General features: G+C 33.6%; 3 protein-coding genes across 3 annotated transcripts in view; 1 reads left to right on the top strand and 2 right to left on the bottom strand.

Annotated features, from left to right (window-relative positions):
• The window catches only part of LOC127988462 (uncharacterized), a 523,986-nt gene that overhangs the window by 158,863 nt on the left and 344,291 nt on the right, over nt 1-20,832 (top strand). The window lies entirely within an intron of this gene.
• LOC127988497 (hepatocyte cell adhesion molecule) overlaps nt 1-20,832 on the bottom strand; it is a 278,315-nt gene that overhangs the window by 4,448 nt on the left and 253,035 nt on the right. Inside the window, exons 5-6 of the mRNA XM_052591289.1 lie at nt 3,944-4,054; nt 3,293-3,384 (exon numbers count right to left, since the gene is read on the bottom strand). Of these exons, the coding sequence (XP_052447249.1) occupies nt 3,293-3,384; nt 3,944-4,054 (203 nt within the window). The remainder of the gene's footprint in view (nt 1-3,292; nt 3,385-3,943; nt 4,055-20,832) is intronic.
• The window catches only part of LOC127988499 (SLAM family member 5-like), a 240,114-nt gene that overhangs the window by 165,544 nt on the left and 53,738 nt on the right, over nt 1-20,832 (bottom strand). Inside the window, exon 1 of the mRNA XM_052591296.1 lies at nt 6,249-6,406. Within this exon, the coding sequence (XP_052447256.1) occupies nt 6,249-6,300 (52 nt within the window). The 5' untranslated portion in view covers nt 6,301-6,406. Of the gene's footprint in view, nt 1-6,248 lie in introns of the transcript that reaches the window.

Below are 20,832 nucleotides of genomic sequence, written 5' to 3'. Positions count from 1 at the left end.
TGTATTTTAGAAACACACGGTTATAACAGCCAGAGAAAAGACTAAGACAGAAGTCAAGGGTCAAGAGCTCAACTAAAGCAAACACTGATCTCTAACATGGTTACTTCAAATGAAACTAAATCAACATCTAAACCTTAGTTCATTCTCAATAAGATCTTCTGTAGACGCCTGACAGAAATAAAGTCAGTCTGGTTATTAATAAGTGGAGCTGCTGATGCTGTTTGTGGGTTGTTTAATCAGATCTTGAGAGATTTAATGTATTTTATTTCAGCTGATTTCATCTAAGTCTGTGTCTGAAGTCAGTTGTAGTAGTTCTTCTTGTGTTTCTCTTTTCTTCACTGATTCTGTTTGTTAACAGCAGCTGTTCATCACTAATTCTCAATCAGCACTTAGTTAATCACTTAATTACTTGAATGCAAAGTTTTAAAACTTACATGGTTTAAATCAAGGCAATCTATTTACTCAAACGGTTTGAGTAAAGTTTACTTATCGGGTTTTACAGTGCTATTTCTTTTGTCTGTTTTCTTAATTGCAGAATATTTATCACGTGCATCCAGTCCTTCGTGCTGTCTTTGCTGTAAACTGGTTTAAAGGGACAGAAGTGAGAGACTTATTTACCCTCATTTGATAAAACAGTTTTGAAAAAAAATATTTTACATTTAGAAATTTCTAGAATATCGGTTTCGGGTTTTTTGTTAGAGTAAAAACTTTTCCAAAATAAAAAAGTAAGTAAGTGCAATTTTCACTTATTTTTCACAAGATCTTGAAGTGTTCCTGTAGCTCAGTGGTAGAACATTGCATTAGCAAGTGTAAGGTTGTGGGTTCGATTCCCCGGGAACACATGATAGGTGAAAATTGTTAGCCTGAATGCTCTGTAAGTTAAGTAGATTTGCTTAATTTCCAAATGTGTTAAATTTACTTGAAAAATGCTTGTGCAAAAACTTGCCAAATAAAAATTAAGTAAATTTACTTATTACTTTTTTCAGTGAGAAGGGAATGCGATTTCACAATTTCTACCAAGAGGGAGTATGTTTTTAATCCCTTCATTTGCTCCTGTAGTTCCGGAAGGGGCATTCTGTCACACATTCACACCTCATGGACTTTTGTTTTCATTTGCACCGTTCAGGGCCGTGCACAGACCTTTTGAGGGGCATGTGCTGAAACTGAAAAAGGGCACCCCCCCCCCCTTTTTTTATATTAAGATTATTTAGTAAGCCTGCATAAAAGGAAGAAATGGTCACATCTTCATGACAAATTCAGTAACACAAAATAGTCTCAAAAGCTTTAGATTTATTCACGATTAATAACATCCATAATAATAATATTAGATAATATAGATAAACAGGGTTTTAAGGGCTTCTTTAAACCTAATACAACAGCAACCTTCTGTGAGCCATGTATCTGGCAAAAATGTTATACTGTGGTGGACCAGGGATGTTGGTCTCTTGAAGGTCTCTTATTCACTACACTTTCCCTAAAATAAGCCAGCAATGAAAAAATAAATAAAAATAGTGTGAAAAGTACAGTTGCAGTGAAAAGCATTTCTGAAGGATCACGTGACACTGAAGAGTACTGAACTGGAGTAATGATGCTGAAAATTCAGCTTTGATCACAAAAATAAATTACATTTTAAAATATTCAAATAGAAAACAGTTATTTAAAATTGTAAAACTATTACACAATATTACTGATTTTGCTGTATTTTGGATCAAATAAATGAAGCCTTGGCATGAATCATGAATTACATTCTGCATGATAAAATATAAAGATTTAAGTGATCTTCTGAAATTTTTTTTTTAGTTACTACTACATTACTGTAGTAAAACCATGTTTTATAACATTTTATACAGAGAGTATACAGAGAGTATATCATAACATGATTAGGCTAAATGTTAATAAATTAAGTGTATCAGCAATCATAAATCAAAGAAGAAATTTCTTAGAAATATGTTATCTAGGTGACGAGGATCTCTCGTCGCTTTGTGTAAGTTCCAGTACGAAACAGTTATGATTTCCCGATGGTAAAAACAAATTATATGTTGTTGTATTACTTATCAATATATCATTTTTGACCAGCGAATGTGTGCAAATGTGATTTTTTTTCTGTCCGTCATTAAAACGGCGACGGTGCCTGCCGCTGCCGGGATCACATTACATTTTCATCTAGTTTACAAACTAGTTTTTTTTAGCTATATAGACGGAGCACTCAGTTTTTCCTGTGGTAAAATGCATTTGGCCAAAATCGCATTTTATAAAAGATGAAATGCTACTGTATGCACAGGCTATTTGTGTTGGCTATATATTGGCTATGACTAGATGGCAAATGCTAGCCCTCTCTCTCAGGCGACGTCCCACGTCTCAGTCAGTGAGTCAGACATCAAATAAATAAAATATGAGCCTTTATAGACAGTGTTTAGTAGTACTTAATCAAACAACAAGATATTTATTTACCCTTCGCAAAACTTTGTTTAGCTCAGCTGTTGTCTACTGTGCGTCTGCTGTGGAACTTCAGTTGATTCAATGAATATAGAGGGGGCGGAGTTATCAGCTTACTGACAGCTTGAGGATCGAATAAGATTTACACAAGCTCGTTTTAAGAACTTTAATTTGGTAAAACAGACAGACAGACGTAAAGGGTGACCAATAGCATTGATAAAAAAAATAAAATAAAAAACACCACCAAAAAAAGGGCTCTTCAGAGTGTAAGGGCAAAAAGGGCATGTGCTCTGCACAGGTTGAGCCCTACCTGTGCACGTGCCTGGCACCGTTCCTCCCTGCCTAGTTTTTCATAGTTAAATATTTAGTCATTTAGTTCAGGTATGTGTTTCTATCATCCTTGTTTGCAATTCATGTGTGTCTCAGCTATTACTTGTGTTGCTTCACAACATGAGATTGTAGGCCTATTTAACCAGAACATTATTGACCTTCTTTCATCATCCATCAATAAAACACTTTAAAATGCATATGCATACACTATCAGCAGTTTTCAGCTTTATTCTCACATTTCTTGATGTATAGAATTTAAAAACTACATTTAATGGATCAGCCTTCCTTTTTTTTTATTTCCTTTACATATATTTTTTACATTCCTGTCTATAAATGTAATTCTAGTGTCATTTTTTTTAACAGCATCTCCACCCAAACTGATCAAAATCTTCTTATTCTATATAAGATTTGCATTTATACACTTCGCCATAAAAGTCAAAAGACAAGCACAGGGAACATGTAACAAATTATATATAAAGAATCATATATGTTTTAGAAGACACCGGTGTATATGGCTGTCCCTTACCTTTGTCCCATGACAGTTTTGAGGCTTTCCTCCTCCACGCCTTTTGTAGAATGTTGGATCAGAGTAAATGATCTCCTTTGTGTGAGTTTGAACTGTTTCAACAGTAATGGCAGACATTTTAAAAGAACAAATCTCTAAAAAAGATGTTTGAGAATTACTGTTTTCTACATGAAAAAAAAATCTATAGTAATTTATAGTAAATATAGTGGTTTTGAACCATACTATAGTAAAGTAATTTATTTAATTTGTTGTGGTAATTAAATAGTTTCTGTGGTAATATAACAACTTTAGTAATATAAACAAATTACATTACCCAATACTGTACTAAGTTTTCTACAACTACAGGGTATATTATACTTCAATACAATGCAGTTTACTGTAGTAAAAAACTAAAGTATACTACAGATTTGATAACAGTTTATCAGTTCACTATCGTTAATACTACAGTATGCTGTATCGCTCATTAACAAAGTGTTGTCAATACTATAATATATACAGTATAATACACTTTACTATAGTACGGTTCAAAAACACTATAGTATTTACTATAAATTACTATAGTATTTTTCATGTGGGATGGAACACAGTTTTAAATTATTTTAATATGTATAATATATTTTTACAATCATACTAACAGTAGATAACACTTACCTTCTTGATCGGTTTTTCTACATTTCCTGCAAATGCAGACGATCCCAATTGCAGCTACAATCAACAGAGATCCAGCAGCAGCAGCAGCAGAAACTATCAGAGATACAGAGTCTGGAGGAGAGTGACAGAAGGAGAGTGTGCTGTGATGATAAAGAGATAAATTAATCTAAGTGAATGTGTACATAAACACAAAATATTAACATTGATTTACCTGAACATGTATGACAGAGTTCAGTGTTGAGATGTGTGGTCTGGTTTTTGATGGGATTGTTCACCACACAGCTGTAGAAATCATCCAGACACTCCAGATGTAAAGAAAAACTTCTGCTGAGATCAGACACACTGATGCTGGACAATAAACTGTTTCCTTTGTACCAGGAGAGAGTCACATCACTCACATTCACCACTGAACACAGAAACACACAGCTGGATGCTGGTCCTGATGAAGATGATGAGTTCTGAGCAGATAAAGAGTCTCTGATGATGTTAGGAGTGGAGAGAGGGGCTGGAAAAAGATATTAGAGAATAGGATTTGTCAGTATTTGATGTGTTGAGTGAAATTTAATTGTGATGTCACTCTGTTTCATCACACATGGAGATCAGAGCTGATACTAACAGTCTTGATCTAAAGCCCTCAACATTTATAAAATATTCATGTTTAAAAAGAAATTAAAGTGTGAGTATCAAGAAAAGTTTTCAAAATGTTGATTAACTTGATAATACATAAAGAAAGTGAATCTGTATGTCATAAACTCAAAATCAATCATCTGTCATTTTACTTATTATTATTCTATAACATTACTAATAATTAATTATGTCAAATGACAAAGGTATGGGTATTTCTTTAAGTTTTGGTGCTTTGGTGTCTCAGGGGTTGATTTTGAATTAAAAACGAATTGATTAAACAACTAAAGGGAAATTCACACCACACCACCAGATAACACCAGATACGTTCATCAGGTTTTGTCGGATCAGTGTGTTATCCCTGTTTGTGCCTGTCGGAGGTCATATTTGATGATTGTGTGCTGAATCAGTGCTTGTTGGGTTGTGGAATGAGAGTGACTGCAATCTGGTGATATTGTCTGTGTTAGTATGCATTTGTTGGTGTGGTGTGAACTGGCCTTTACTTTTTTGTTATTTGAAGGTCATAATAATTTATTTATTTTTTATTTTTTGCTACTTTTCCCATTTGTTTTACGTATGAATTCATTTTACTCTTGCCCCAGACTGAGACATTTAATCTTCAAATATGAAAATTCATTATAAAACTATTATTAAACTATTATTAACTATTATCATGTTTAAAAGTATATTATGATTTAAACAGGGTTTTTAATAAAATGTATGTGAAAATTAATAATATTCTTAAATTAAAAATCTTAATATTTTGTAATGTAATTTGCACCACAATTGTGCAGCTAATAATGTTATCAAAGGTTAGTGCACTTGTTTAGCAAACAGACAATATTATCAGTAAAGAGACTGAGATGCAATGAAAAGTGATGTGTGAATAAAACGAGCAGAAAACATTTTTATAATGCTTCATCTGCAATTAAGCTGTAACCATCAATTTATGCTGGAAGTGTGAAAATGCTATTCAGCTGTTTGTTCTTAGGATACACAAATGCTAGCTATAAAATTAGCTTTAGCAAGACAAAAATGATTCAGCACTGTTACTTGAAATATTTAAGATGCTTTTTTTTCCCCATACAGTCCATACAGCCAAAATTAAAACACTCACACATCAAATAGAGCAAGTGATTCTCTACTCACCATAGACAGTAAGATTGAATGTGTTGAACGGCGTGTCTGTTTTTATATATACTTTATAAAGTTCAGAGTCTGTGATTGTGGTGTTTGTGATGAACAGAGATCCAGTCTGATCCAGCTTCAGTCTGTCTCTGAATCTCCCTTCAGCACTATCATTATAAACCGTGCTCTTCTTTTTGTTGATTTGAGCGATGATAATGTCTTTAGGTCCAAATTTCCACATAATCAAATCCATTCTCTGTATTTCAGTAAGATCAGGATTTAGAGTGACAGAATCTCCCTCCGTCACTGACACTGACTTCACTTCATCACCAAACACACCTGAAGAACAAACACAAACAGTTTCTCAGAAAGACTTTTGCAGTTTTAGTCATTTTAGAACATTCAAAAAAATATCAGGGCAAAACAGTTCTTCCTCTGAACAAAAGTATTTGAATATTAGTCTGATGAAACGGATGGACATAATAAAGAACAGAATGATGTGCAGATCGATAATTCATAATATACACAGAACTGATGCCATAAATATGCTTACCAGCCAGACTCCATGAGCACAAACAGAAGAAAATAAACACCAACATCAGCATAACAGAATTGTTATAATAATCAGGTCCTGACTAAAATGTTGAATATTTTATTTTGTATTATTATTATTATTATTATTATTATTATTATTTAAGTGAATGAAGCACTGTCGGCCTGTAGTGAAGTGTTTTTTTGAACCCGTACAGTCAGTGTAAATAAACTCCTTCAGCAGCTCCTCCCTTCAACTACTGCCTGCCTTCTTACACATCTATTTAGTAAAGTTTTTTTTTTAAGCTTAAGGAAATTAACAAAAAATTGCCCTCTGTAAGTGCTGTTTAAATGCGCAAACAAATAATGTGAATCATTTACAAATCTGTTGTCAAAAGAAGATAATTTTTCTTTCTCTGTCTCTCTCGCTCTCTTTCTTTCCCTCTCTCTCTCTCTGTGTCTGTCTCTCTCGTTCTCTTTCAAATAACTTCATTATAATAACTGCATTAGAATGCTATCAATAAAAACAAATGTTCTTCTTCTTTAGGGGAAAATGTTTTAATAAAGTACTGGTTGGAAGTTGGAATGGTTTTGTTGGATACTTTAGACAGTTCATGGTTGCTAGGCGGCTCAAGTAGCACTCATCAAGAAAGTATCTGGATGGCTGACTTGGGAAGCTGTTCTGTGTGAAGTTTGCATGATCTTTCTGAGTTCCCTCTGTATCTCTTTGATGGACTGGCTGATGCATTATGTTCCTTCAAAATATGGAAGCTGAATTTTATGTCTTTATAGTAGTACCTTCAGTTCTCCCATTTCAACAGATATCTGAGTGGAGACATTTTGTGACAGAGGACAAAATCTTTGTTTCGTATTTGACACATTCAGTTCAGTCGTACATCTTTCTTAAGAACCACTGGTCTAAAGGATCATATTTGAAAATCTGAAGATTAAAAATGTCTTAATAAAGAGTTCATAATCTATTTATTTAGGTTAAACTTTTGAGAAGGCAGGCAGTAGTTGAAGGGAGGAGCTGTTGGAGGAGTTTATTTACACTGACTGTACAGGTTCACGAAAACATTTCACTACAGACTGATCTTCACTCCAGCTTCATTCGCTAAAAAAAAAAAGAAAAAAAAAAATTCAAGTGGGTTAGGAAAAATGTTGGAGGTGTTTATTTTCTTCTGTTTGTGCTCATGGAGTCTGGCTGGTAAGCATATTTATGGCATCAGTTCTGTGTATATTATGAATTATCCATCTGTACATCATTCTGTTCTTTATTATGTCCATCCGTTTCATCAGACTAATATTCAAATACTTTTGTTCAGAGGAAGAACTGTTTTGCAATTACATTTTTTTATGTTCTAAAATGACTAAAACTGCAAAAGTCTTTCTGAGAAACTGTTTGTGTTTGTTCTTCAGGTGTGTTTGGTGATGAAGTGAAGTCAGAGTCAGTGACGGAGGGAGATTCTGTCACTCTAAATCCTGATCTTACTGAAATACAGAGAATGGATTTGATTATGTGGAAATTTGGACCTAAAGACATTATCATCGCTCAAATCAACAAAAAGAAGAGCACGGTTTATAATGATAGTGCTGAAGGGAGATTCAGAGACAGACTGAAGCTGGATCAGACTGGATCTCTGTTCATCACAAACACCACAATCACAGACTCTGAACTTTATAAAGTATATATAAAAACAGACACGCCGTTCAACACATTCAATCTTACTGTCTATGGTGAGTAGAGAATCACTTGCTCTATTTGATGTGTGTGTGTTTTAATTTTGGCTGTATGGACTGTATAGAAAAAAGCATCTTAAATATTTGAAATAACATTGCTGACTCATTTTTGTCTCGCTAAAGCTAACTTTATAGCTGGGTCATTCTGTGTCAAATCAACCAAATTTCAGAAACTTCCCAATCTCAATTTTTTGGGGGGTCAAATTGACCTTTTTTTTTTTCTGAAAATGGTTATTATTCAACAACCTGAATATGGAGCATCATTGAGGTCCCCATACAATCCCCATTTAATATTTCTTTAATACTTCTTGAGTTACAAGCATGCATAATTCTTATAAATCTTGAAAAGTTTTATTTAAAGTACTGTTGTTTTGAAAAAAAATATTTTACATTTAGAAATTTCTAGAATATCGGTTTCGGGTTTTTTGTTAGTGGAAAAACTTTTCCAAAATAAAAAAGTAAGTAAGTGAAATTTTCACTTATTTTTCACAAGATCTTAAAGTGTTCCTGTAGCTCAGTGGTAGAACATTGCATTAGCAAGTGCAAGGTTGGGGGTTTGATTCCCCGGGAACACATGATAGGTGAAAATTGTTAGCCTGAATGCACTGTAAGTTGCCTTGGATAAAAGTGTCTGCTAAATGTGTTAATTTAATATTATTTAATTAAATTTTACTCAATAAAACGTACTTATTATTATTTTTATTTTTTTTAACTTAACTTAGTTAAGTAGATTTACTTAATTTCCAAATGTGTTAAATTTACTTGAAAAATGCTTGTGCAAAAACTTGCCAAATAAAAATTCAGTAAATTTACTTATTACTTTTATCAGTGTTTATGTCAGCAGAATTATATTTTTTCACAAATTTAGTGAATAATATTTCTATTTTATCTTTGTTCTTTTTTTTTTTATCTCTTAGACTCCATCTGCTTCTGTGGTGTTATTGAAGCTGTGATCCGATTGGCTCTCTCTGCTCTGGTGGGCATGGCTGCTGTTGCTATGTTGGTTTATGACATCAGATACAGAAGTATTTATGAGAAGAAGAGAAATCAAACCAACATCACACACTGATTAATTAGATACTCGGAAAGGTAGATTCTCTTGAACGACTACCATTAGATCAGTCCTTTGAGTAAATATTTTTGAAGGAATAATGAATTAATTTCTTTCAAATGTAAATGCTTCTTTTAAATGTATAAATATATTGATCATTGTAGTACTTACTTTTCACTTCAGCTCTTTATGTAGTAATTTTCTCAATACAAATCCATCTAAAGCTTTTTTTTTTAAGAATAATGCCTTACAAACCCACCATGATTATTCTGATATTTAATAAATATATAAATATAAAATTATTTTTGTATGTTGTTGTGTTATTGTAAAATAAGTTGCAGGGTCATGTGTAGTAAAAAAAGAAGAAGAAGAAGAAGAAGAGGATATCTAGCTGTAGTTATCTGAATAAATGCTTTAGGAATTGTATTACTTTGTCTGCTGAGCATTGGGTAAATATTTCTTTATGCGTAATGCTTCTTTTATTTTATTATTATTATATATATATATATATATATTCATATATATATATATATATATATATATATATATATATATATTATATTGTCTCCCTTATCTGACACACATCCACTTCAGGTCTTGTGGTCTTTTCTAATGAGCTAATGAGTTCAATCAGGTGTGTTCGATGAAGGAAACATAAAAAATGTGCAGTGCTAGGGTTCCTTTGGGACAGCTTTGAAAAGCCCTGCTCTGAATCAATCAATCAATAATTTTATTTTGACCTTCACAAACAACTCCTCACAAAAAAAAAAAAAAGATATATATAATTACCAAAAAAGGTGTATGTCGAAGCCTTGCTTATTATGCCTACCCTTTATACATAGTTAACTGATGAGTGACAATTTTCACAAGCTAGATAATACAAGTTAAACAAATATTACTTAACATTTCCCAAAACGTACATACATAATTCAAAACAAACATTATACCAAAAATACACATTCCAGCTATTAGTTCAATATTTTAACAATACATTCACAATTATTGATATGGAGTCATATAGTTATTTATCACCTTATTTTTATACATTTTCTTTGCAAAGTGAATTACATAATTTTAATTCCTTATCACATTTATTCCATACATTTACTTACCCCATTGACAGATAAACACCTACTTTTTGCATTAGTTCTTGCCCTTACTTTTTAAACACAATCCTGTTAGATTATACTGACTTTCTCTTATTTCGAACAGACTCTGAATACAATTTGGAAGCAAATTATTATAAACTTTGTACAATATTATGTATGTAAATCAACTAATCTACACATTTGAAAGCATAGAAATTAATTAAAAAAATATATTTTTTGTTGTTGGTTCGTAATAATCAACCCTTTTAACAATCCTAGTAGATTTCTTTTGTAACATATATATTGAATTTATATTGGTTTTATATGTATGACCCCACACCTCCACACAGTAAGTAATGTCTGGAACTATGAGCGTACAATACAATATTATAAAGTATTTTCATTCAAAATATGTTTTAATCTATTCAATACTGCAACCTTTTGCTTTTACATTAATATATGGTTTCCAACATAATTTATGATCAATTATAACACCCAAAAATGTATTTTTATACACTCTTTCTATTTCTATTTTTATACACACTTTCTATTTCCTCATTGTTAATCCTCAATTTAACTTCATTGTTACTTTGTTGATTACTAAATATTATGAACTTTGTTTTACTTAAATTCAGTGAAAGTCTGTTATAATCAAACCATTTTTTGAAAACCATCAGTTCGATTTCCACTGTATTCAGAAACTGTTCCAAATTTTTCCCCGAACAATATAAGTTTGTATAATCAGCAAACAAAACCATTTTAATACTTTAGACACTTTACAAATATAATTTATGTACAGTACAAACAATTTGGGGCCTAGCACTGAACCTTGCGGAACACCACAAGTAACTTTCTTTTAATTATTAAATCTGATTTAACATTATTTATTTGTACAAATTGATATCTGTCATCAAGGTAACTTTTTATCCGAGCAAAACCTTTTCCTCTTATACCATATTTCTCCAGTTTCATCATTAATAATCCATAATCAATAGTGTTAAAAGCTTTTTTTTTATTTTTATGTAGGAACACCTCCACAGTATATTCATTATTATCCATTGAAGAAGAAATCTCTTCACTGAAAAAAGTAATAAGTAAATTTACTTAATTTTTATTTGGCAAGTTTTTTTCAAGTAAATTTAACACATTTGGAAATTAAGTAAATCTACTTAACTAAGTTAAGTAAAAAAATAAAATAATAATAATAAGTACATTTTATTGAGTAAAATTTAATTAAATAATATTAAATTAATGCATTTAGCAGACACTTTTATCCAAAGCAACTTACAGAGCATTCAGGCTAACAATTTTCACCTATCATGTGTTCCCGGGGAATCGAACCCCCAACCTTGCACTTGCTAATGCAATGTTCTACCACTGAGCTACAGGAACACTTTAAGATCTTGTGAAAAATAAGTGAAAGTTTCACTTACTTACTTTTTTATTTTGGAAAAGTTTTTACTCTAACAAAAAACCAGAAACAGATATTCTAGAAATTTCTAAATGTAAAATATTTTTTTTCAAAACAGTTTTATCAAATGAGGGTAAATAAGTCTCTCACATCTGTCCCTTTAAACCAGTTTACAGCAAAGACAACACAAAGGACTGGATGCACGTGATAAATATTCTGCAATTAAGAAAACAGACAAAAGAAATAGCACTGTAAAACCCGATAAGTAAACTTTACTCAAACCGTTTGAGTAAATAGATTGCCTTGATTTAAACCATGTAAGTTTTAAAACTTTGCATTTAAGTAATTAAGTGATTAACTAAGTGCTGATTGAATAATTAGTGATGAACAGCTGCTGTTAACAAACAGAATCACTGAAGAAAAGAGAAACACAAGAAGAACTACTACAACTGACTTCAGACACAGACTTAGATGAAATCAACTGAAATAAAATACATGAAATCTCTCAAGATCTGATGAAACAACCCCACAAACAGCATCACCAGCTCCACTTATTAATAACCAGACTGACTTTATTTCTGTCAGACGTCTACAGAAGATCTTATTGAGAATGAACTAAGGTTTAGATGTTGATTTATTGTTTCATTTGAAGTAACCATGTTAGAGATCAGTGTTTGCTTTAGTTGGGCTCTTGACCCTGGACTTCTGTCTTAGTCTTTTCTCTGGCTGTTATAACCATGTGTTTCTAAAACACATTTGTTGTAACTCAAACACCCAGAAGAAAAGCCATCAGGTGTTAACCTGTACCTAGGTGTAGATTGTTATAATTTATATTGGTGATGATACTTAACTTAGTTAAGTAGATTTACTTAATTTCCAAATGTGTTAAATTTACTTGAAAAATGCTTGTGCAAAAACTTGCCAAATAAAAATTAAGTAAATGTACTTATTACTTTTTCAGTGTAGTTAATAGCAATTTCTAAATGCATTTAAATACTTGTCAGGGTTGTGTCACAGGGTTAGGTCTAGTTTATTTCTTGGTTTTGTGACAGATCTTAATGTCTGGTGTTTGTGTGAGCGGACAGTCTCTTGGCTGCATGTCGTTTCATTTTGTGTGTTCTATCTTTAACAAATACAGTGTGTTTACCATTTTAAATTCCTATGTGGAGCGAATTTCAGGGCCTGTGATATAAGATCTTCCACTTCTGTTGACTTCATTGATTTGAAGTTCTTCTGTGTTGCTCCTAAAAATTAGATGAAATAATCTAATCAAACTACTTTACTACGAATTGTAACTACTTTAATTTACAATCAATTTTTTTAAGGATTATGTCTTAAGGGTCTTCAACTGGGGGTCCGCAAATTAGTGTTTAATCACAAATAATTTTTGCTATAACATGGGTAAAAAAAAAAGTTTTATATATTTAAATATTCACCAATATTTCAATATTCATGAAAGCAAGACCATCTTCTGCCGATGGAATACAGTGAACAGTTCAAAAGCAGACCCTCATTTTCCTGCTCTCCCAGCCCAGTGTCTGGACAAAACTGAAACGTAGTCCATCGGTTGTGAGGTAGGTGGAGATGGGGTGAGGTGGGGTGGGATGGGCAAGAGAGTTAAAGTGTATGCAGTATAGCCAAAAAAAATATTTCCTGGTTTTCTTCAATCATTATGGCAGATTTTGGTAGCTGCTGTTCTGGGATTAGTGTCATTTTGGATTGTCTTGACTGCACTTTGAAACAACCAATCATCCGTGAGTCACATGGGTCTTTGAAAAGTGGTTGAGATTTCTCAAAAACCTTGCACAATAACATTCGGGAGCCTGAATCATCCATCTCTTCCCTTTCTTCAATGGCCACGCAACATTTACTCTCCTCGAGAATGAAAGCATTATTTGGTCTTGTAATTTTGAACTTTGTGGTGACCACTGATTGAGTCTGTGGAAAATTTGACCTCTTCATCAGACGTTTGGCCACTTGAACAAGCGGCTTCTTTCCTGACCTCACGAGTTGTTTAAGCTTTCCCAGAAAGTTTTCGAATGGGAAAGCGCTGCAAGCATCAAGACAACCAAAATTCATGGCCTCTGCTGATAGATGTATCATAGAATGTATGTTGTATACAATGAAATGATCACCATACAGTTCTTTAGTTTTTTCTACGAAGTATTTCATCAGCTGACTGCTGTAGCAGTTGTGGGCCACTGCAGAGTTTGGAGAAAGAAGAAGACCCAAGGCAACACTGAATGTCATAAAATGATCGTAAAGCTGGTCGGCCAGAATTCCTTTCAGTACAATCTTGCCAGTGTAAACAGCAAACTGCCGCAGTTCTGTTGCCTTCCACCTATCTATGTCATCCAGACCTCTTGGTTTTCTAGCAAAACAGCTTGGAATGTCTTTTCTGAGTGCCAGTAGCCGTTGAGTCACTTCATTGATTTGTCCATCTGACATTCGCACATTCCGGTTTCCTCTCATCCACACTGTGATCAATTTTTTTGTGACCCCGAGGCAGGCTTGGTGCATATAGTCTATTGGAAATTGGTTAATCATGTCCAAAGGGAGCCTCAAAAATGGGGACACTGAAATGGCATCATCTTTCTGCCGTTTTGCCATTTCAGCACGGTATGTCTCATCTGTGCGTAGTGTGAGGTTGTCTGCCTTTGGATATGTTACTCTCCCAGTAACCCACATGCCCTTCTGAGTGCATTTATCACACCCGTAATATCCTGAATATTGTTTTATCTTTTTGACCATTGCTCTTGCAGGTGCGTCACACACAACACTTCTAATCTGAATTTGTATTCCTTCGAAACCATTGTCCAGGAGATCCTGAATGTCTTTAATGGCTTCCTCAACAAAATCCAAATCTTTTGGTTTGGAAGGACCAAGTGTCAGTGTCACGGGAAAGACTCTGATAGGTGTCAGGTGAATGGCACAGAGGATGCTATAGATTTGCTTTGTTGCTTTTGAAAATTGGCAGTCCATCTATATTGAATGATAACTCCAGTGTTGTTATTCCGTTAGTTACATCCCTTGGGTAGTGCTGCAACTGCTCGCTAAGACTCTTTCTCATGTTGAAATGAACACACTCCATTCCTGACTTCGTCACTGTTTTAATATGTCTCGGAGTTTGCAGCAAGGTTCTTGCTGTTAAAGGCAGCTCTGGATGTCCATTTTGTCTAAGTCCCTTCAGAAGGTCATCAATGGCAATGTGTTTAATAAGGTGTTTTGTAGCCCAACCCTGCAAAAATGTTGTAAGTGGGGCTGGAGACATTTGATTCACATCCTCAGGCTCTGAAGTGTAGTTGTCCTCACTGAAGAAATGATCCTCATTCTCATGTTCTGAAATGCAGATTTCTTCACTGACCCCATTATCCTCACTCTCTTGTCCTAAATGGCAGTTTTCTTCACTGACTCCTGTCTCTGCACATTTAAAAGCACCCCAGATGTCCATGTCATTTCTTTCATCCACATTGACCTGATATTGACCATGTTGAGATGTTACTGGAAGGCATTTTGATTGTTCTCCAATAATCCTTTCAGTTAGTGACTTCCGGGCACATTTCCATTGCCTTGTGTACCTTTGCCTTTTGGATTTTGAGTTCATTCTAAATTCAGAATATTTGTTTTCATAAAATATTCTGCAATAGTAAGTACAAGAAGAATACATTAAAGTATTGAAAAGGGGGTTTTGTTTTGTGTTATTTCTGAAATTAATTATGCAAAAAAAATTGTAAGTATTTATTAGTGTTTTTTTTTTTTTTTTTTTTTTTTTTTTCAGTATTTGCACAGTGTGGGCCACACATTTTAATCAAACTCAAACCTATAAATAGTAAAACTTTGCAGTGTTCTCTTAATTTTTTCCAGTGCTGAATCTGCATGAATAGCTTAATTGTCCCATCACAAAAAAATGACCAAATATAAATATCCGATGTAAGTTTAAAAATAAAATATACAACATGACAACACATTTAGGAGAAGCTAAGTAATTTTACTTACCTTGAAATTAAAATGGAGGAAAACAGAGGAAGATGATCCAAAATCTAATAAAATAAAGAAATTAAAACAATATATTAATCAAACCTTAAGTTTCATGTTGCAGGTATGCTGCATTATGCCAATAAATACTGAAAACTTGTTTAATAGTTAATCAAAACATGTACTTACAAAACCAAAAAAACTGACTGTGTCTTAGCTCTTAAAAGAACTTTTGGGGTGTAAAGAAATCAGGCTGCTGTGGACACACATGCAAAAAGAAAAGAAAAAGAGAAAACAATAAGCAAGGCTGAATATGAGTATGTGGGCCTTTATAGGAGTTAAAATGTTTCATTAATGGTTACAGAATAGTCAGAATTTGCTTCATGGGCGGCAAATGTGCACAGCAAAATCACCAGAGTTAAAATCCTGGTGTTACGGTGTTTTAGAGTGAAGTGTTAATGTTATGGTGATGAATTAACACTGATGGTGTAAAAAAGCTTACTCTGGCTGGTGAAACTACTAAGAATCTGAGCTCATCAACACTGGTAGTGTGATTACACATCCGGGACATTTACGTGGTGCAAGCTTCAACCAGCCAAAACTTTTCTCGCTGACGCCATTTTATTTGAATCGCCACTCGAGCGAAGAAGCGTGTTTTATTAACTGGAAGCATACAGGTCTATTATTGTACATTTATAAGTGGAGAAGTGCATAAAGTAAGTGATGTATTTCATCAATGTAAATAATTTTTCGATTGGGTTTAGCAGTACTTGTTATAAAAGTATGTTCAAATTGTTTTGACATTGACTTTAATACTTTAACGTTACCTGGTTGATTGAAACAACTATCAAATCTATTTAATAGGTCAGTGTAATCATTATTTTTTATTTATTTGTATGTTTCGTTAAATATCAAGTTCGTGTAACTTTAAGGGCACGCTGCAACTTTTCTCTCAGGCGCCATTTGTTTTCGACTGACCCTGTAGAAGAGGCCAGTGCTCATGTTACTGGAAATGTAGACAACGGCGAGTTTTCTTTGGAGTATGTAACATATAGTCTTACTAATTCAAATCAATATTTTCTTGACGTGCTGACCCAGAATTGTTAACTTTTCTCACACAACTTTACATCATTTTCTCCAGTTCGGGCAACAGTGCAAATAAGAAGGCCTACCTTAACGTGACATAAACGGGGAAAAAACGCAGAAGGTAAGTTAAGTTCTATATTTCACGAAGATAAGCGTTCCATAAATCGAAATAGTTAAGTTAGATAAATCGTTGTTTATTTTTGTGTTTAACGTTAGCCGTTTGTCTTAAAAGCATGTTCAAATGTATTCGATATGGGCTTTTGTACTTAAGCTTGCTGACTAAAACAACCACTTTTAGTTACTAGTTCGAATGTACCGTTTACTTTGTTCAAATTCAGTTTAGAATATTGTGTGCATTTATGTGTAGGCTATATGATGTTAACAGTCAGGTCTGTGTAGCGTTCATGAAGTGCTGCGCGCGCTACAGCCTGAAATTTCTCGAAGACGCCATTTTCTTCGACTCGCCATGTGGAGACCAGGGTTTCTTAACTTAAGCAGTTAAAACGGTACCCACTGGGCAAATTTACGTCCAGTGGACGTCTTTTTATGTCTTTGCTGACGTTGAAAAGACGTCCACTGAGGAGCCAGAATGAAAGTTTTTATGACGTCTTTGTTTGACGTCTTCTGTACGTCTGATTTAGACGTTCACAGAACCTGCTTACAAGGTTAAAAACTAGTTCAAAAGTGTTCTGTAGAAACATTTTCAACATCATTTAAGGTTCATTTAGGCATAACTTATACAGTTTCTGGACCAAATCAACACTCTCAGGATGCGTTAGATTTAGAGAAACGTTTTTTCAATGTAATTTCCAGACACTGTGTTTGTCCTAAAATCAAGAAAATAAAATAATCTTTATGAAATAATGAAATAACTGATGATTGAGCATGTGGTAAAATCAACTGCAAATCAAAGACATTAAATCTCTGAAGATCTCAGCAGAGGAGGATCAAGCATCTCCACAAACAGCTTCATCAGCTTCACTCATTAGATTGACTTTATTTCTGTCAGACATCTAGAGAAGCTCTTATTGAGAATTAACAGAGGTTTAAATGTTGATATTTGATTCATTTGAAGTCACCATTGTGGTGGACAGTGTTTGGTTTAGTTGGGATCTTGGTCCAGCTACTTCTTTGATGAGCCTGTCTCTGACTGCTTTAACTGCAGTAAAGAGAAACAAAATTAAGAAAGCTCAGGTGGTATCATTTCTTTGTTGATGATGAAAAATGCATCACTTATTAAGTACCTGAGGTTATGAATTTAGCTTTGTTAATTTTATTATTTTTCATTTATCACCCCCAAGCCTTTTAAATCTACATAACAACCAAGAGAAAAATACTTGCTTATTTTGAAGATGGACATAATGGATGTAATTTAAATATTTTGAGTAAAAGCATCATGTACTCAAACACAGACATCAATATTCCGGCTATGCATCACAACAACGGTGAGAATCAAAACCACTTCATAGGACAAACGTATCCTTTTTTTCTTGTTTTGAATGTCACCATCGATGTGATGCATATCCAAAATGATCTATTTTGTAAAAAAAAAAAAAAAAAGAGTACATTCTATGTACATTTTTTTTTTTACAAGATTTCTATCCAAGAAAAAAAAATATAGTTGCAACAAAACACTGATGTCTTATTTTGCTATACTTTTGTCAACATTAGCAGCAAGATGTAAACACCTGAGCTCCACGCTCTCTGGCACAATAGGAGTGCTTTATAACACACGTTTACAGCAGTAAGAGACAAGCTAACACAAGAAGGATGAGGACCAAGATCCCAACTAAACCAAACACTTTCCACCACAATGGTGACGTCAAATTAATCAAATATCAACATTTAAACATTGTTCATTCTCAATAAGAGCTTCTCTAGATGTCTAGATGACAGCTGAAGCTGTTTGTGGAGATGTTTGATCCTCCTCTGCTGAGATCTTCAGAGATTTAATGTCTTTGATTTGCAGTTGATTTTACCACATGCTCAATTGTCAGTTATTTCATTATTTCATAAAGATTATTTTATTTTCTTGATTTTAGGACAAACACAGTGTCTGGAAATTACATTGAAATAACACGAGTCTAAATCCTGAGAGTGTTGATTTGGTCCAGAAACTGTATAAGTTATGCCTAAATTAACCTTAAATGATGTTGAAAATATGTCCACTGACCACTTTTAAAACTAGTTTTTAACCTTGAAAGGAGGTTCTGTGAACGTCTAAATCAGACGTACAGAAGACGTCAAAAAAAGACGTCATAAAAACTTTCATTCTGGCTCCTCAGTGGACGTCTTTTCAACGTCAGCAAAGACATAAAAAAGACGTCCTCTGGACGTAACTTTGCCCAGTGGGATGTTTTTAGAGAACGTTATCCTATCTTTTGAGAGAACGTTCTGGGAACAAAAATAAAACTACCCGCTAAAAACATTGTTAGAACAATCCATGGGAATGTTCTTAGAACATTTTAGAACAAAGAAAATTCTAGCTGGGAAGTGCCGCTCCATTTGAAACCAGGTGGTGGACATTTACTGCTAATCACAGAACCGGCTTTACTGACAAAGACACGCATGACAATCGCATGCGATTAATCGTGCAGCCCTATAACAATGTGCATGATACAATACTCATCAAATAATAAAGAACTCTTTTCATGTCCCTTGACTCAGATTAAAAAGTAATCACGGCCATCAAAATAACTTGTGCTTGGTGTTAACTGTTAGCCACTCATAGCACTCGTAGTTGCAATCTTTGAAATGGTGAATAAAAATGTTGCTGGCCTTCAGTTTAGGTGTAGGTCTTCCTTTCTCAGTTGTAGGTCTTCATTTCTCAGTTATTCTCTTTTTTTCTGCAAAATAGCACCTTAAAAAAACATTTTAGTAGATTGGCAACCAGATCTGTAGGCTGTATTTTCTTTTCATTGAATTTCTCTTTCGTACTTTGGAAATCCCTGACTAAAAGGGCAGTCTAACGCTGGGGTAGCACTGGGCACGTCTCGAGACCCAGAGGGTGTGCTGTCATTGAATGTCAAAATTTGATTGGCTGATGATTCTGTCACTAATGCTTGTAACAAATCAGATGTGACTTCTTTCATCAAAAGGGTAGCACAATCTGTAGTGCTGGCCATAGACTTTTTTAATGTAGGATATTCCAGGTCAACCTCAACTAAACTAATCACAAGCAATGTGTGAACATTACACAAATGTAAATTATAACTAAATAGTCTGTAAAAGCATTTTTCACACAATTTTGTTTTTTATAGGTCCAGCAGAGCCCTGCTCACCCTGACGGCCCACCGCTGCTGTCGGACAACATCTCAAAGATGCTATAAACTGCAGGACCAGTAAGTACAATCTTGAACATACACAACTGTATCATAAGTTTGGGAAGGTATGGTTTTTTGTGTTTTTGAAAGTCTTTTATGGCAACCACAGTTTAATTTATGAAATGAATACAATTCACTACAATTTAAAATAATAGTTTTCTATTTGAATATATTTAGAGAAGTAATTTATTCCTGTGATGGTAAAGCTGTATTTTCAGCATCATTACTCCAGTCTTCAGTGTCACGTGATCTTCAGAAATCATTCTTATATTCTGATTTGCTTCTGAAGAAACATTTCTGACTATTATCAGTGTTGAAAACCGCTGTGTTCCTTCATTTTTTCAGGATTCTTTGATGAATAAAGTTTTAAAACATTACAGTGTTTGAAACAGAAATGTCTGTTTTAACTTTTGATAATTGATATGACAGTGATAATAATTGAAAATAATAATTGAGCAGCAAATCAGAATGATTTCTGAAGGATCATGTGACACTGAAGACTGGAGTAATAAAAATTAGCTTAGATCACTGAAATAAATTAATTTCACAATATATTCACGTAGAAAACTGTTGTTAAATTGTAATATTTCACAATATTACAGTTTTTTACTTGCTTTTGATCAAATAAAGGCAGCCTTGGTGAGCAGAAGGGATTTATCTCCAAGACGTAAAAAAAAAATCGTACTGACCCCAAACTTTTAACGGTAGTATAAATTACAAATATAATGTTCCACCTACTGAAATGTATATTCCATTCTAAAGAGATGCCTGTTCCACAAATATTACATTTACAGGGATCACGTGAAACACTTCATCAATAAACTGATTTTTGAGAGCATTAGTGGCAGTGTGTCGATTTTTGTTTATTGATTGGTGAATTGGAAGTGGATGTGCGTTTATTAAACCTACTTGTGATTAAATCATATATATAT

The sequence above is a fragment of the Carassius gibelio genome, chromosome B22 (genome assembly GCF_023724105.1).
Source record: "Carassius gibelio isolate Cgi1373 ecotype wild population from Czech Republic chromosome B22, carGib1.2-hapl.c, whole genome shotgun sequence".
NCBI lineage: Eukaryota > Metazoa > Chordata > Actinopteri > Cypriniformes > Cyprinidae > Carassius > Carassius gibelio.
Note: the sequence above shows the minus strand (reverse complement) of the source record. Positions and strands in the feature narration are given on the sequence as shown.